The sequence below is a fragment of the Pteropus medius genome, unplaced genomic scaffold (assembly GCF_902729225.1).
Source record: "Pteropus medius unplaced genomic scaffold, Ma_sr-lr_union100, whole genome shotgun sequence".
Taxonomy (NCBI): domain Eukaryota; kingdom Metazoa; phylum Chordata; class Mammalia; order Chiroptera; family Pteropodidae; genus Pteropus; species Pteropus medius.
The window spans coordinates 4,293,654-4,311,387 of NW_024354875.1; the positions used below are offsets into that span (position 1 = coordinate 4,293,654).

At 39.2% G+C, this 17,734-nt stretch overlaps 1 protein-coding gene across 2 annotated transcripts in view; it reads left to right on the forward strand.

The window, feature by feature from the left end:
• Window positions 1–17,734, forward strand: part of COL4A4 (collagen type IV alpha 4 chain) — a 112,460-nt gene that overhangs the window by 46,768 nt on the left and 47,958 nt on the right. For both annotated transcript variants that reach the window (XM_039855781.1, XM_039855782.1), the window contains 7 exons: window positions 294–398; window positions 4,438–4,602; window positions 8,009–8,098; window positions 9,145–9,308; window positions 13,762–13,834; window positions 14,809–14,915; window positions 16,990–17,173. In XM_039855781.1, coding sequence (XP_039711715.1) covers window positions 294–398; window positions 4,438–4,602; window positions 8,009–8,098; window positions 9,145–9,308; window positions 13,762–13,834; window positions 14,809–14,915; window positions 16,990–17,173 — 888 coding nt within the window. The remainder of the gene's footprint in view (window positions 1–293; window positions 399–4,437; window positions 4,603–8,008; window positions 8,099–9,144; window positions 9,309–13,761; window positions 13,835–14,808; window positions 14,916–16,989; window positions 17,174–17,734) is intronic.

Genomic DNA, 17,734 nt, shown 5'->3' on the forward strand with positions numbered 1-17,734 from the left:
GAAAGTTGGCTTTTTAGTTGTTGAAATATGTGTAAAACCATTTGACTAAGACCTATCAAGATGCTGCCTGTAAGAAAAGAGCGGCCTACATCAATGACAAAGACAGCAGCACCCAAAGTTCGTGTGTCTACAGAGGCGAGGCAGACGAAGGGGCTCGCATCCAAGATATAACATTTAAGATGTGGTGAGAAACTGCAAAACAGTCTCCTAGTTGTACTTTAAAAAGTAATTGTGTGTGGGTTTTAAAATGCAGATATATGTTTATTATATTCACGTGTCATTATTTTTGGCAGGTCCTCCAGGAGATCCAGGCCTCCCTGGACGCTATGGAGAAATGGGGGCCATCGGAACCCCTGGTCCCCCTGGTCTCGCAGGTAGACCAGGGGAAGCCTGTGCAGGTACGAATCCACTGGCTTTTATAAGCCAGGTCTGCTCCATCCTGGTCCACACCAGCAGTTGTCAGCTCTAGGCGGTACTAAAATTACATTAGGAGCATTTCTGAAATACTGAGGGATGTGCCTGCCCCAGACCAAGAATGCTGGACTCCCAGGCATCTGCTATTATCAAAGTGCTTCATATTTCTGATGTACAGCCAGGGTTAAGAACCACTGGACACAGATCAATTAATCACTTACTTGGAAGAAATCCAGGTACCCGGGCCGCACCTCGGAAATATTCAATCAAGATCTCAGGGGTGTGGTGAGGAATATGTGTGCATAACAGGCTTTTCGCAAGATTATCACATGCAGATAAGATTTAGAAGCTGCTGCTGGGGTTAGAGTGTGTTTTCAAGTCTCTCTCACCCTCTGGGACATCGACTTATCAAAATTGAGTGATCTGCCCAGACCCTAACTTAAACCTCTTACCTGAATGTGGAAATACAAGCTATGATTTAAAGCATAAAATTTTGATTCAAAAACACACACACACACACACAAAAACAGTTAAAAAACCCAGCTCTCCCCCCGCCCGCAAAAAAAGAAAAAAAAAACAAAACACAGGTTTTGTAATATTTGATGAAGATCCTGGGAAATAATTATGTTGACCTAAGGACTTTTTAAACTCCTACGAATGTTGTGCTGATTAATATTCCTAGTAAGATTAGAAATAGAAATTTAGAGGATATTTGCATTCTGTGATCCCAGGAGAACTGATTAAACATCTGAGGAGAAAAGTCTGGAATAAATGTAATTTTATCCAGTCTTGTTACATTCACTGACTGAAAAGTTTCCTGAGATATTCAGTTGTTAACTACAAAGTTGTTGTTCAATCTTTCATGAATCTAGCTTTCATTTTGTAGGATCTGATGGCTGCAAAGGTAGAGCTTTGTTGAGTTCATTTAATCTTTAGATATTATAGCCTTGGCTTAACTGACCCAGGACTATCTAAATCACATAGAGTACTCTGTGTCGGTCAGGAAGCACTTGACCCTAGTCTTAGATTTCTCCTCTCGGACTTATTTATAATAAAATACTGCCTCCAGCAGATTGAAATCAAATCCCAGTGGGAGAAAGTGACACGTGTCTAGCAGATTCAAACCCAAAATATAACAGGAATCTTCTTAATTCTAAAAGCCTTTTTTTTTAAAAAAAAAAAAAAGAATTAACCCAGTGACTTTCAAATCTTCACTATAACCCATAGTAAGAAATAATTTTATATCATATTGCATTTATATTACATCACACAGACACATATATATACTCACATATGCATGTAACTGAAAAACAAATTTCACAAAATATCTTTATGGCATGTGACGTATTCTATTTTCTATTCCATTCTTTTCTTAAAAAAAAAATAGTTTAATGCTGGCCACAATTTAATTGATTTCATGTTCTACAAATGGGCAGTCACGGCTATGATATGCCACCCACTGTTACTCATTATCCCTGCCAGAAGATAGTTGAGCATTTTCCCTGGAATCAGACAGTATCCAGGTTCATCCAATGACCAATTGCAGAGATACCGAGTCAGGTCCTAGGAAGGGCATGCAGCCGAGTCCACGGGAGCAATGTTCATTTTGTCTTAAGTACACCAGGGTGTATAGCTTTTATTATACGTATTTTATTTTATAATCACCTACAGTATTTACCATGGGATAAGCAAGATTTTGGAATCAGACACCTGTGATTGAATCACAGCCTTGCCACTTAGTATAGTACAGTGAAATAATTATGCGTTTTTACTATGGATTAAGAGTGTTCCAGATTCTATTACTTGTATGCTGTGTGATCCCGGGCATTTGTTAAACCACTCTGTGCCTCAGATTTTTTATCTGCAAAATAGAATTTTTGTTAAGGCCGAAAGAAGTAATAAGTATATGGTTCTTAGATTACATCCTGGCATATAGTAAAGACTTACTTTGTTAGTAATTATTATTATTATTATTATTATTATTATTATTACTTATAGTTGTCTAAAATTTTCCACGACTTATCTATAAGGTACAAATTTAGCAGGGTTGTTTGAAGAGTAGAGAGAATGCATGAAAATATAAGCAGAGTCCCAGCACGTGTGCACACAAAAATAAAAGCCATTATTAACTAGCATGCCATATTACTGGTTTCTCACAGGGTTTCAGTTGTCTTTTGCTGAACAAATTGTCTAAACCTAAGGGCTTAAAATAATAACAATTATTATATTACTGCAACTGGAGGGCAGTTGAGTCTGATGGTCGTGCAGTCTGTGCCACTCAGCCAATAGACTGACACAGGAGTTGGGATATTTAGAATGAGCATTTATTGTCAGAGCATTGGTGATCTGAGAAGGCAGCAGGTTAACACTTTCAAAAACTGACTGTCTTTCTCAGTCCAGCTTAGGTTATTTAAGGGAAAATCTGGGCATTATTCCAGAAGCTGATGATGGTTCCTTTGGAGGGAGGTCTGTCGCGCTTCACGGAGCCATCCCTCTGCCAACGTGGTCCTCTGGTGGCGTTAGCAACCCAGGAACAAGACAAATAGTCTGGAAGGGATCTAGACCAGAAGGCTTGTGATCAGTAAGCATAAGCGCATTAATCATAAGCTTCAGGGCAATTTTCTGTGGCAGGGGACTTTCCAAGCTCTGGGTCAAGCCCCAGGGGACCATCTATTGTTAAACTATAGGGCAAGGAAAGGTGAAGCCGGGGACACTGTGAGGCGTCTACTACGGAGGTCTCAACTGGGCTCTTCTCCATTACCTTTCGCTCTGTCTGTGGTTCAAGAAATCAGGAAGGGCTCAGCTGAGTGATTCTAGATCAGGGATTTCCATGCATTTGCAGCCGTGTGCTGGCTGGAACTGGAACCCAAGGACTGGCCATGCGTCTATATCCTGCCTACATCTCTCATATAGTCTCAGGGCCTATCTATGTGGATTCTGCACTTAACTTAGTCTTCCTTACAGGATGGTGGCTTCAGAGCAATGAGATTGTTTTTACCGTGGGTTAGGACTCGGTCCCAAGCATTTCAGCTCACAAGGCAGAAGCCTACTCACATTTGATAGTCTAGCCTTGGAAACCATTTAGCATCACTCCCTCCATACTCCATTAGTCCAGGCCATCACATAAACCCGCCACGTTCAAAGGGAGCTGAAGGCTCCATTTCTTGATGGGGCAGTGTCAAAGTTCTCCAAGAGTGTGAGGGACGAGTGTGGTGGTCATCTTCAAAAACCACAGTCTTCCACAAAGAGATTCTAGAACAGGCACGCTTAGGAAAACACAGGAGATGTGGTCACTTTCACATGAGGGCTTTCAGCTGTCTGTAAGCCAAAGCCACCAGCGAGGGGAATAGGACATCAAGGGGAAACAGGATTTAACTGCTGCTGCGTTACTCGTGTTGACCTTTGAACACACTGAACATCTAATCATCCAAGGAGCGTGTGCTATATTGCCAGTTATTGCACTAAGCTTCTCATGTGGATTATTTTATTTAATCCTTGTAACAGGCCTCTGAGGTAGATATATAAAGGATTAAAGAAGCTAAATAACCTACTTAAGTACCCGTGGCAGGAGAGGGAGAGGCCAGGCTCGAATTCAGCACCTCTGTGTTTTCCCACCAACCAAGGTTGCTGTGGTTTTTTATGTTCTCCATAAGTGATTATGCGAGTTCATATTTTTATTTACTAAGGGTGCTAATGTGCTTATTTATAATATTTTCACCAAGGTGGAAAGATTGAAAAAAAATAATTTTAATTAAATAATATGTATTTATTTCTCAATAACCCTAAAGAATAGGGAAAGGTAAGAAAATCTGATTCCTCAAACCTGTTAGTTTCCACTTGTGTGATTGTTTCATCAGAGGTGAGGTGTTTTGATAGCTGGGATATTCAATTATTTTTTTAACTACTTTTCTTTTCCTTTAAAAAAATTCCATAGCCTAAGGAAAAATAGACCAATTTGATTTTATCTACAGAAAAGTTTAAATTGATACTATATTTGGTTTTCATTCTTGAATTCTTTTGGAGGCATAATGGGACACCCTGGACCGCGAGGGATTCCTGGTCACCCAGGATTTCCTGGGGCAGCGGGTATTCCTGGGAGACCTGATTCTGCTCCAGGAAAACTGGGGAACCCGGGACCACCTGGGTTGCCTGGAGCACCAGGACTGCAGGGGCCTCCAGGATCAGATGGTAAAGTGCTCCTCATTCACATTCATTGGCATTTATGTTGAACTCGACTTTCTAAGTATTTAAAAATTATCGAACATTTCAGGACCCGAGTTAATATTAATACTACAGAAAAAGTAAATTGATGTTAGCTGATCACATGAATGCACATAAAAATATTTGATGGAGAAGTTAAATCCGATGATAAAATTTTGTAAATTTATATAGCTTTATTTCTTAAATATAGTTTTAATTTTGATCAGAATTATATATAGACCTAGCTTAAGAGTCAAATAGTTGTACAAAGCCAGTCACGAAGAACTGCCATCACAGGCAACCCCTTCTCCTGTTCCTTCCTGATCTTTTGTTATTTGCCTCTATTCAACATATTTATATTGTTATTTCTTAATTTTTCTGTTTGAGCATTATCTTTTGACTTCCCTCTGCAGAAGATACATGTAGCTCTCTTCCCCCTCCCTCCCAACCACACATGGGCACATTGGAAAATATAGTTATTATCAAAATTTTGGTTACGTAAATATTCAGAATTTATAATAAATAGTTATAAAATGCTCTTCTCTGGTTCAGTGATACAACACTATATGTTATTATTTTCCAGCACATTTTATTAACAGTCGTCTTTTGTTTATTTGTGTGTTTACTTGTTTTTTAAATGTACTTATTGCTAATTCAACCTCAACCCCCCAGCACTGTATAAATCTTCTAATAATACATATAATTCATTAAATATTCTCTCAGTATTCTCTTTGCACAAGTCTTTCCTGGAGCTTTTTGACCTGTTCAGGTTACATCAGATTGTATTTTAGATCTGCCTTAAGATCTGTCTTAAGAGACACTGTCTTAAGATCTTCCTTTACCATTGTCCTTAGAATGAATTCTCTTCCTCTCTCTCTCTCCTCCCCATCTCCCATCTCTGTTTTCACAACTCATGTATTTCTTTCAATGATTTACTTTCTCATTATACTTCTGAAGAAAAGGTATAGGTCGAAGGATCTTACCTGTCCAAAATGCCTTTATTTCACTTGTGGAATTTATTTGATAGTTTGGCTGAGTATAAAATTCTAGGTTTGAAGTATTTTCCCCTCAGGTTTCCGAAGGCGTTCTCCACTGTTGTCTAGCTTACCGTGTTGTCACTGAAGAGTTCAGTGACTTTGAAATATTTGATCTTTTGTTTGAAAGTTTATGTATTTTTCTTTGTTTTCGATATTCTTTGAAATTGATTGGCCTTTGTATGGGTACATTTGCATTTATTTGCAGGCAATCCAAAACAAATCCTACATTTCTAGGGAAATTTTTTTTTTTTAATCTTTAGGTAGAAACATTCTTGGAGTAGTTCTTTGAAAGTATTCTCTCCTTTATTTTTTCCTTATTTTCTCTTTTTAGATTCTAGATTTATCAAAGACTCAATCCTACATGTCTCTCTTTATCATCTTTATTATTCACCTTTTAATTTTTCTTTTTTAAATTTAATTTCATTATAAGTTTCAAGTATACAGTACATTGATTAGACATTTATATAGTTTATAAAATGATCCCCCTAATTGCTCTTTCTCTCCTTTGGCTCTCCATCTAGCCATTACATGAATGCTAGCTGCATTTCCCAGGCCGTGCTCTGCATCCCTGTGACCACCTATCAACTATTAATTTGTACTTCTTTAACCCTTCACCTCTTTCTCCCAGCCCCCCAGCCCCACTTCCCTCTGTACATCACAAGATTGTCCTCTATATTCGTAAGTCTGTTTTTGATTAGTTTGTTCTTTTTATTCCTTAAATTATACATATGCGTGAAATCGTATGGTATTTATCTTTCTCTGACTTATTTCACTCAATATAATATTGTCTAGGTCCATCCATGCTGTTGCAAACAGTAGGATTTCATATTTTTTTAATGGCTGAGTAATATTCCATTGTATATATGAAGCATACCTTTTTTATCCAGTCATCTATTGATGGGCATTTAGATTGCTTCCATATCTTGGCTATTGTGAATGGAGCTGCAGTGAACATAAGGGGGCATTGATCTCTACGAATTATTGTTTAGATTTTCTTTGGATAAATACCCAGAAGTGCAATTACTGGATGAAAAGGTATATCCATTTTTAATTTATTGAGAAATCTTCAGACTGTTTTCCATAATGGCTGTACCAATTTGCAATCCCACCAACAGTGTATGAGTGTTCCCTTTTCTCTGTGTCCTCGCCAACGCTTGTTGTTCCTTGATTTATTGATGACAGCCTTTCTGACAGGTGCAAGGTGCTATCTCATTGTGGTTTTAATTTGCATTTCTCTGATAATTAGTGACCTTGAGCATCTTTTCATATGTCTATTGGCCATCTGTATTTCCTCTTTGGAGAAATATCTGTTCAGGTCTTCTGCCCATTTTTAAATTGGACTGTGCTTTTAAGTTTTTTTTTCTTTCTGGGAGATTTTCTCAAATCTGTCTTCCATCTCTGCTCCTAAATTTTTAAATTTCTGCAATCATATATTTTTTTCTAATTTCTAAGGATTTGGTTTTTGCTATTGTTCTCTTATAGTGTTTCCTTTTGCAGCAGCCTATTCATGTTGCAGAGATGAAATGGCTTCCTTCATCTGCTTTTTAAATTATGTAGTTCCTTTTAAATTTTTCTTCTTGCTGCATTGTCTGTTTCCTCCAGTTTTGGGGAGGTATCGTTTTATCCTATTGCAATTTTTGAGCAGGGGATCTTATGGTTTAACTGTTTCACAAATCACCTTGTTTGGGGCCTCATTGTCATTCTACTTCAGAGGTACCAATTCCTGAACTTTGGGAGAAATTTCTCATGTAAATTGTGTTCTTTCTCCGCTTTCCCCTGCCTGGTTAGAATTCAGCTTTTAGAGTCTGCTAAGTATTATTACATCTTGTTTTCTGTCCATTTTTTTTTGTCTTGCAGGCTTATGCCTTTTTATAACATTTTTTTACTATCTGCTATTTTACTGGAATTCGGGGGAACAAGGAGCTTATTGTTTACATTTATATATCATCTTTAATCAGATGCCTCTGAATTTTTTCTTTTACAAACTCTGCTTTATATTTTCTTCATTAGGTAATTATTGATTATTAAAGAGGAAAAAAGGTCTTTGCCATATACTTTTAGTTTTTTTGTTTGTTTTGTTTTGTTGTCCATTACCTTCTCTGCAACCCACTAAATTAGGGCTGAGCTTAGGAATGGCTTTACCAATGATTATGTAGGAGAAGCATGCTGCGACAATTGTATGGTCTATTTGCATATCTATTCTTGTATCAGAGAAAAAGAATCACAGGAAAGGAATGGAAGAAAGAATGGGGTTGAAGGGAAAACGTGCGCGTAGGAGGCACGTCTACTTGTTCTGTAGGAGACATTCACAAAAATGATGTGATTCTCTCTGCCCGCCCCCTTTTTCCACTGTAAAGTTATATATTGTAGTGTTGGGCACCCAGGACCACAAGGAGTAAAAGGCAAAATGGGTCCTCCAGGAAGAAGAGGCTCAAAAGGAGAAAAAGGCAAGTATGCATTAAAGGTAGAACTCCTAGAAGTCAACAACATATGCAGGATTGAGAGGCATTTATGAAATGTACAATGTGGCATTTCGTTTAGATTTGTTCCTCATCTTATACCCTATGAGCACTCCACTTCATGATGTGTTCATGATGTGATTAGAACTTACCCAAAAGTCAAATCCTCATGTCTTAGAGTATAAAGGGGACATTTACCTGTCATGAAATTTGCTTCAAAGTGGTGAAGCAAATTTCACAAGATCCTCTTGATTCCTTAAAAGAAGCAGAAGTAGAACAGCATTGATCTTTTATTTTGGTTTCTTTCTGTGGGTCCCATATTTTTCAAACTCATTAGAAGCTCTATGTTCCTTCACCCTAAATTTGTTAGTACCTTTTTGACTGAGACAGGTGGGAATGAGAGCTGAGGAGTTTGACCACCCTAAAGACATTTTTTAATACTAAAGATTCTGAATGATTAGAAGATGCAATGCACTGAATTATCAATTATAATATTCAATATAGTTAATAATTCTTCAAATATTATTTTGTTTCTTTAAATATTCAGGGTTTATATGCTAACCAATTTGTTTTTGTTTTGTTTTTTTTTTGTTGTTTGTTTGTTTTGATTTTTGCTGTTTCCCTGTTTTCCTGTTTCTTTAGCAGGAGCCAATTAAGAAACTTTTTTTTTTTTTTTTTACTAGGAATCAAATAAAAGATTTTTAAACTCTTAAAAATAAGAAGCTTTCTTCTTATTAAAGTTTCTTCAGTAGAACTAGACATCAGCTTTTCCCCTAGAATTTGTCAGGATGAGTTCGTTAAGACTCAAAACACCCTGTTTGTCTAGAAACGATATGTCCCTCCACATAGGCCATGCCTGGGTACCCCTACACCATGCCCCATGCCCCCACATCACGTTATCAGTTGTCTGCAGTAAGAATTGTGCACATCAGACCCTTTATGTTTTTCTTTTCACTGTTGGTTTTGTATAGTAAAGCCTTTATTGGGATTTTGTTTAGGAAATATGACAAAGTTGCCTTTTATCCTCTGTCTAGGAAATGCGGGGCTCTGTGCCTGCAAGCCCGGCCCCATGGGCTCACCAGGCCCTCCAGGACTTCCTGGGAGGCAGGGTAGTAAGGGAGACTTGGGGCTCCCTGGGTGGCTTGGACAAAAAGGTCACCCGGGCCCTCCTGGTGCTGAAGGATCTCCAGGGCCACCAGTGAGTAATTCTTACCAGTAACAATCTTTCTAGTTAAAAGAGACAGAGAGAATCCAATTGGACCTCCTTCTAACTTATAGTGTGATATATATTTTATATTTTGAACCGATAAATATATTAATGGCCAAAAATTATTTGTATTCATTCATTCACTCATTCATTTATCCATTTGATTCACATTTATCGAGCGCCTGCTATGTTCCAGGTGCTATTCCAGGTGCTGGGAATACAGCAGGGACCAGAACACAGTCTCTGCCCTCTGGAGGCCCATATTCTATTGGCAGACATACACCATGTGACAGATAGATGAGTAAATACACAGTGTGGCAGGTGGCAATAAAGGCCATCATCATCTAGTATTGCTTGGGTGGAGAGAGTGAGGGGCAGAGCAGGTGAAAATGAAGTTAAAGAAAGAGCTGGAGGTGAGGAGGCCTTGCTGAGTGTGGAGCTTTAGAGGTGCATTAGTTTTGAGTTTTTACTCTGGGTGACACAGAGCAGCCGGTGGGGAGTTTTAAGAAAAGAGAGACAATCTGACATTTGTTTTAAATGGATCACTCTGGTAGCTCTGTTAAAAACAGACCATAAGGAACAAGGGAAGAAGTAGGGAGATCCCTGCAGTAATCCTGGTGAAATATGATCGTGAACGGATTAACCTGGTAGTGAGGGGTGTGGTGGGACGTGGTCAGATTCTGGAGATATTCTGAAGATAGAGCTAACAGATTGGCTGTTAAACTAGACATGGGATATGGGAAGAAGAGATGTAAAGGATGGAGCCAAACTTCCCTGTGTGAGGAGCAGGCATAGGTTGGGAAAAGGAAGCATAATCACTGGGGACATTTTAAGTTTGAGATGCCAATTAGATCAGCAAGTGGAGATGTCAGATGGGCAAGGGCGATGAGATTCAAGCATTCAAATGAAAAGTAGAGGCTGGAGATATAAATATTGGCATCGTCAGAGATTCTGTGATATTCAGTGCTGGAGAGTGGACGAGATCTGTCTCAAAATGTCTCTCATTTGCTGACCATTACGAGTGACTCAGGTTGAGGTACAGCCTTTCGGGTGTCCCTTTGGAGGCTGTAGACACCCTTCCTTTCCCCTTCTTATTAAAAGGCTTAATCCTGAGGTGACCTGGAGCCAGCCATCAGTACCCATCTACCTTTTGCATTTTACCCAGGAAATCTTATGAAGATAAGCTTCCCATCTTAGACCCTTAAGTGGGAGTGATGAGTAAATTCTCCCTGCACCCCCCTTGTCGGATTTGCAGAGCATATACTTGTAAAGTCTACTCAGTAGGAAGCTAAGTCCTTCACGTATGGATGTTGAATGGACTTGACTGCAATTATTAACTCATTTGCATTTTATCGTCAGCTTTTCTAATTTAACATTTTACACTTGATCTTAGCCAAAAGGCCGAGAAGCGATAATTTTAACATTTTATCATAGTCATTTTTTTGTTGTTATTTAATCTTCTTAATGAAGATTTTCTTGATCTCTAAACTATTTGTCGTGGCTTCCTATTGAGTTGCTTCTCAGGCGAACATCTTAGAGTGTGGCTTACTAGTTCATCCAGGGTTGTCCTTCCTGGCGAAGATTTATGTAATTCAGTTGCTCCAGGGCTTAAGTCTTTGGACTGGTCGTATTACTGATATCTTTGTTCTGTGTCTGATTCTGCCCATATGGCTTCTGTACATTGTGGCCACAGTTAGAGACTACTGCTATAGAGCACTATGAAAGAAAAGAAGGGAAAGAGGATGGACAGAGGAAGGAGCACGAAGGAACCACAGACAATCACTGTGAGTGCTCTCACTTCTCTGTGCATCGCCTCTCTCCTATGCTGGTGCCTGGTTCCAGCAGCCACAGATGGATGGGAAAGTGACAAACAGGGAAGCAGGTTCAAATTCAATGTTACATTTTCCGTAGTTGGACCAAGGCTTTGTACTCATTGCCTCGGCCTGAGAGCACTCTCTGGGTTGGGGGTTTCCCACCAGGGCAGACCCAGCTTCAAATCCCAGCCCTGACATTGCCGAGCACTGCCGTCTTTCTGAGCATCAGTGCCTCATTTATAAAATGGATAGAACAACACCTGTCGTACAGGTTTGTTGGTAAGAATTCAATTATGCAATAGTCTGTTTTGAGAGCTGTAAGTACACACCAGTGAACAAGATGACCAGATCACTGTCCCTGAGGAGTTGCAGAGCAAACCCAAAGTCTCAAACTGACACGGGCGAAATCCAACCTGCTGGCATGTTTGCTTTTGTCCTCGTGGTGTTTCTTTTCGTATTATTAATATGAGATTTATGGCCACCCTTGAGAAATTAGAAGTTCATTAACATGAAGTCAGTGCATTCTCATTGCTGCCAGAAGTAGAGAGGAGGCTGTGCCTATGGGAGGAGGTTTGGATGCTCCAGTCCACACCATGACCACCCACCTACTTTCCTGGAAAGGGCACGGCCTCAGTGGGCACCTGTGTTTGAAGGCACTGATCTAGACTGTATAGGAAACAACTAGTACATGCCTAGCGGAGAGGACGTCTTTGTTGCTGCTGAGATTTTATTGTTATATTAACACACGTTTAGTGATCTCAGGTCTTAGAATCGTGAAAAGTAGCTTTCAATTCCAAAGCAGCCAGGAACCTTTGCTTCAGGAATCTCTTAGGTTTAACATTAGACTTTAAGTGCCAAAAAGGCAAAACAATCTTGTTAACTGCTGTGTCCTTGGGACTCAGAATAATGCCTGGCATTTGGTAGGTTCTCAGTAAATGTCTCTAGTGCAATCCAAAGACAGTGCTGGTAATTTTTTTTTTTTCTTACTAGCTCAACTAAGCCTATGATCTGACTCTAGAAATTAAAATTCTGTATCTGCAAAACCTTAGAGCAATTTATAGTACGTTCTAAGTTTCCAATGTGCTCGCTAATAAACTGCTCAGACCCCCACGTCATACCCATTCTTCTGGCGTACTGAGGTCTTATTTATTAAACATGCCACAGGCATTCTCTGTCTAGAGAGCAATTGGTTCAAATACTATCTGAATAATTTTCTGTCTTAAGAGTCTATCCATCAGAAGAAATTTTCATTATCCACATCTTGGGCTGGATACCGTATGCCGTTTACTTTGGCCCTGTCCCATTGTCGCTTGTAACTTAGCATATAGAGTAAAAATAAGAATTTCAGCAATACTCATTCCATATTAGCACCATATGATTTCTAAAGTTCCTTTCCTGTCTCATTTGGCTATTTCCACTAAGAAATTTGTTCCACTCACCTTGGTGATGCCTCATAGACATTGTTACACACAGGATGCGTTACTGCAGTGACGTTCTTGGGTATCGAGTGCTGCGTGTGTGGCTCTATTTCCTCTACATTAAATAGCTCCCAACCATTTTGTTCATTTGAGTTTTTATGCTTGTGGGGGACCTTTTTTGGCTTCTTTTCATTCTTACCGCTTGATGCTGCCATTGTGCGTATCTCTCTTGTGCCTTTTCTTCTTTATAGTTCACTACATGTAAACTGGTAAGGGCCGGTTAAAAATAAAATTAAGCACATTGTGAGACTGTATGAAAATAAGGCAAGGTGGCATGTGTGTGAGCAAAGCAAATGGTCTTCTCAGTCATTCTTACCTTCCAGATTCTTGCATTTCTTAATTATCGAGGTCACCAGATAAATAATCTTAAGCTATGTTTAATGTTTCTATAACTATATTTGCTATAATGCTTGGCCACTCTAATATACAAACAATAGGTTTTCAGATTTTTGACATGACTTGATATTCAGTAATATGTGACACAAAAAACATGACCCGAGTAGTCCAGTCTTAGCACAATGTTGAAGTCAAAAGATGATGAGCCCATCAAGTAGAATTAGTTGTTTACTTGCTCTACAGAAAAGATTCTTATTCTCCCTCTCTTGCTCATTAACTCCCTTCAATATCAATCTCTTTGATCATAAACTCGTCCCTCAACCTCTACTTTCAGCTCCAGCAGCCATCCTTGCGATTGACCTACTCTCCTCTTTCCTCCCAATTCTGTTTTACGAAGCCCAAGAGAGTTTTAAAGAGATTTTTAATGATAAATTTTCGTTTTGATATAAAGTTTTCTTTTATGACTCACAAGAAGTTGCACAACAATCGGTGGGCTCCCGCTAACCCTTCACTCAGCTTTCCCCAATAATATCTTACCTAATCCTAGTACATTGTGGAAATTGGTATTGATACATTTTTATTGACTCAGGTACAGACGATATTCAGATTCCACCAGCTTTCATATACAGTTCGAAAGCCTCAATTTTGGAAGGTAGGACCCACCTTGGAAGGCAGGGAAGAGAAGGAGACCAAGCGTGCCAAGCTAGAATCCAGAACAGGTGATTAGAAGGAAAGAAGAGATTAGACATATATGAATGTTATTAAGTTTTGACCCGTCACAGTTAAACTGATCTGTTGCTATTATTTTTCATCAAGGGAGAACCTGGTGCCTCAGGACCACCTGGCGACAAAGGAGAAAAGGGTGACACAGTTGTATCAAGAGTTAAAGGTGAGCCTTGCCAGTTATTTTGTTCCCTGCCATTTTATGAATGATATATGAACCATCCTCTTGCATTTATTTCTCCTGTGACCACAGATCAAATCTATAACAAGATTTAGGATTATTGAGATTACTTAAAAAAATACTCTCTGTCCTTCACTGAATGTTGAACCTCAAATCCTGTCTGTTGTTTGAGAACTTAAACACTCCTTTAGTCAAATCTTCAAATTTTTATTGTTGTCAACAACTTCATTGCTGACCTTCTTTGATTTGCTGCATTATACTGCGTTATAGTATTCTGTATTAATCAAGAATATTTTGGTTGTATGTGACAGAAATCCAGCATGAAGTAGTTTAATAAAAAAGTAATTTATTGACTTTGTTAAACAAAATATGAAAGGTTAGATGTAAGGATTACTTGAGACGATTGCTTAGTAGGCTCTCCCTGCATCTTGCATCTTTCATTGTGCCACGTGTATTTTTTTCCCCAGGATTAGCTTTCCCTGGGCTGTGGGCATGTTCCAGGCAGTTCCAAGTTCTTAGAGCCAGATATAAAAGACAGCTCTATCATCTCAGCTCCAGTTAGAAAAAAAATTCAGAAAGGACTAGACTGACCTGGGTCAAATGTCTAACCGTGGACTGTCCCCCCATTCACCATGGGCAGGAGATGGGGTATCATGTTTGACATCACGCAAGCAGGAGCAGATGCTGCCATGATTAGCACCTCCATATTCAACCTCCTTGTCAAAATGAGAAAAGGAATATTCCTCAAATAAGAGCTTCAGCGGGTTTGGCAATTGTCATTCTCCTCTCTTCAGTTTTGCGTAGTTGTGTTTGTGTGACTTAGTCAACTAAAGAACTCAGAGGAATCTCTACTAGCCGACATAGAGTCAAAGTCATTTCCTTTATTTTTAGTCCTATAATTTCTTCCACTTCACCCCTTGCTGATAAGGGCTTGAATATCTTTTGGCTTTTGTTCCTAGGGCGCAAAGGAGAAAGAGGGCCTGATGGGCCCCCAGGATTTCCAGGGCAGCCGGGACAACATGGCTGGGATGGACATGCTGGAGAGAAGGGGGATCCAGGACTCCCAGTATGTATAATTCTTCTCCTGCTATAGAATTTCACTTCCTTACATGGTCACAAAACAACTATTTTCCCCTTCTCTGAAAAAAATTATAACTCAGTAAAGTGTCAACATGCTATAAATCAGAGTCACCTTTGATTCACTGCCACAAAAAGATGGTTATAAAAAGTATGGCATCATGGAAGATGGTCTAAATTCCTGAGCGGCAGTTCAGTCATAGCAAGATTTTCTGTCCCTGGTCTTTGTGTTGTTCTCGTGTTGGTCCTGGATCCCTTGTATCTGTGAATTCCCCACTGATTTGAGTTCTGTTCAGTTGACTCTATGGATAGAGCACAGGCCCTGATAATTATCTTCAGTTCTGTCCCCTGGTGAAGAAGCATATGAGGGGCGTGGAAAGCAAAAAAGTGAACTAGTACAAATCCACTAAATTAAGGTATTGGCTGATGGAAAATCTCATTGATAAATGATATTTCTGCATTTTTCAAGCATGTTTTGGGTGGAGACCATGTGTAGGTAATGAAGGTCATAAGAAAAGACAAACATGATTCAGTGCTTAGAAACTTAAAATATCTTGGGTAGGTGAGGTATTTCTGAATGCTTATAATGTCATCGAACTGGGCTAGATATTTGCTCATTATAGTCATCTTCTGAAGAGCGATTACCTTTCTACCTTTACAGTAAGGAAATAGAGGCTTGGGGTATGTTTCTCAAGGTCATCCATCTACCAAATAGGCTAAGCAAGAATGAAAACTCCAGTCTGCCATATTCCAAAGCACGTGGTACTTCCACCAGACTGTGCTGTCTGTCATTGAGAGTGTTGTAAGAGGGAAGAACCATGTTCTGATTTTTTTAGGAACTCAGTCAGACGGAATAGTGTGAATAAGAAACAGAGGCTTGGAAATCAGGTTAGATGGTGTTTATAGCTTTCTGGCCTTTCAGCTATTATCAAGTTCGTGAATAATCTTCTCTGCTCTAGACTTGGTAATCTTTGTTTAACTCATTCTTCCACTTGAGAAACTACTTAGAAACCAATGTCACTGAGTGGCAATTGTCATTATGTACTAAGCTAATTGTGAAAAAACAAAGTATATTTACAGATCAAATTGGGAGAGGAATTTTTATAACACCCCCATTGTGGGATGTCTTGCTAGATTCTTTGAAACAATGCGGACTCACAGACTATTATATATCACATTCGGGACCAGGCTATTCAGAAAGATAGAAGACAAGGGACCCTCCACTTGCCAGTAGGGCAGCATCAGCCATTCCTCACGATCTGCTTATTCAGTTGAGGTGAAGGACATGAGATCCACCTCTGGCAGATGTGTGAGCAAGCCTGACTTGAAAGCCTCATTCCCCACAAGAGCTGTCACAGGATAGCTTGCGGGAATCGCACAAGGAACTCGGCAGTTCCAGGAGCCACCATTCAAGGAAGCGTCAACAAGGGTTCTGCACAGGTGTTTATAGTTCTTCCAGACCAGATACAAGTTTTGCAAACTGGGTTTGATTTTACCATAAGGAATGCTGCCTAGTGATGTAGTTGACATGGAATTTTTATAATGTCTCCAGAGAAACAGAACTAAAAGGTTAACTAAAGTTCAAATTCTTATGCAGAAGGAGAAAGGATTTGTCGGCCCCTTGTTCATAGATGTGGAGGGCGATGGAGTCGCTTCCTGGATCTTCTCGTAAGAATGCAGGAAACCAGTTTCGAATGCATAAGAACTTATTCAATTTGCAAGCCCACTATGTCCATTAATTTATGTATTCAAATATTTTATTATATTTAATATCAAAAAAGTTCTACATAAAATTTCTTATTTTTTTAAAGATATCATAACTGCATAGCTTTCTGTATTTGAGGCATAACACACACACACACCCAAGCACACTTATATGTAAATATGTATGTAAAATATTAGAAGATTCCGAGTTAATTATTTTAACTTACATTTGCTATTAAGTCACTGTCTCCTGGCATTATGAGCTTTCTGCATATATTTCATCAGCCTATGACCATGACCGCCTTGCGTTCATGGATTTTCTAAGATCAGTAATTGACTGACGATGTAAACGTTCCCAGGGGGATCATGAAGACGCAGTCCCAGGTGACCAAGGATTTCCTGGACCGCCAGGTCCCCCTGGCAGAGAAGGACCTAGGGGGCCCCCAGGACTGGGGTTTCCTGGTCCCCCAGGAGAAAGGGGCCAACCAGGAGATCCAGGCCGACCAGGCGAGCGGGGCCCGGATGGCATGAAGGGTCAGAAAGGTAATTTTCAACGTTCTGTGTGACAGAATGTCAAGTGACGTCGTGGAGGCTTAAGTGAGCCTCTCTTCTGGGCCAAGATATTATAGCTGTGGCAGAACCGCTAAATAAAATCCCATCGAGCTGCTGTCCGAACCTTGAATGTTGTCAAACAAATAAAAGCATTGCAGCACGATCAGTATTTAAAACAAATCCTTAAAATGCTAAGATATCTTTGACTTTGTTGATTTATTTGTTTGACGTACCGAAATTGCCTGTCTTTCATTTCTCAGTAACAATGATATAATCTTACCGTATTAAAATTACATATATACATGTATTCAAAATAACAATTTTTATAATATTTTGAGATAATGTAGCATATTATAACTGAAAGATACTAATATTTTATTTAAAAAGTACATCATTGTCCCTGAAAATCCACTCGTAAGCATTCTAGGGAGAAAAAAGAAGAGGTTTTAAACATATTTGACAGTTTTGTGAATTTCAAACTATAAAGTGACCTGCAGTGTTATAGTTGAAAACTTTTAAAAGGTTGAAAAAAAATTTATTTAAATTTTTTCT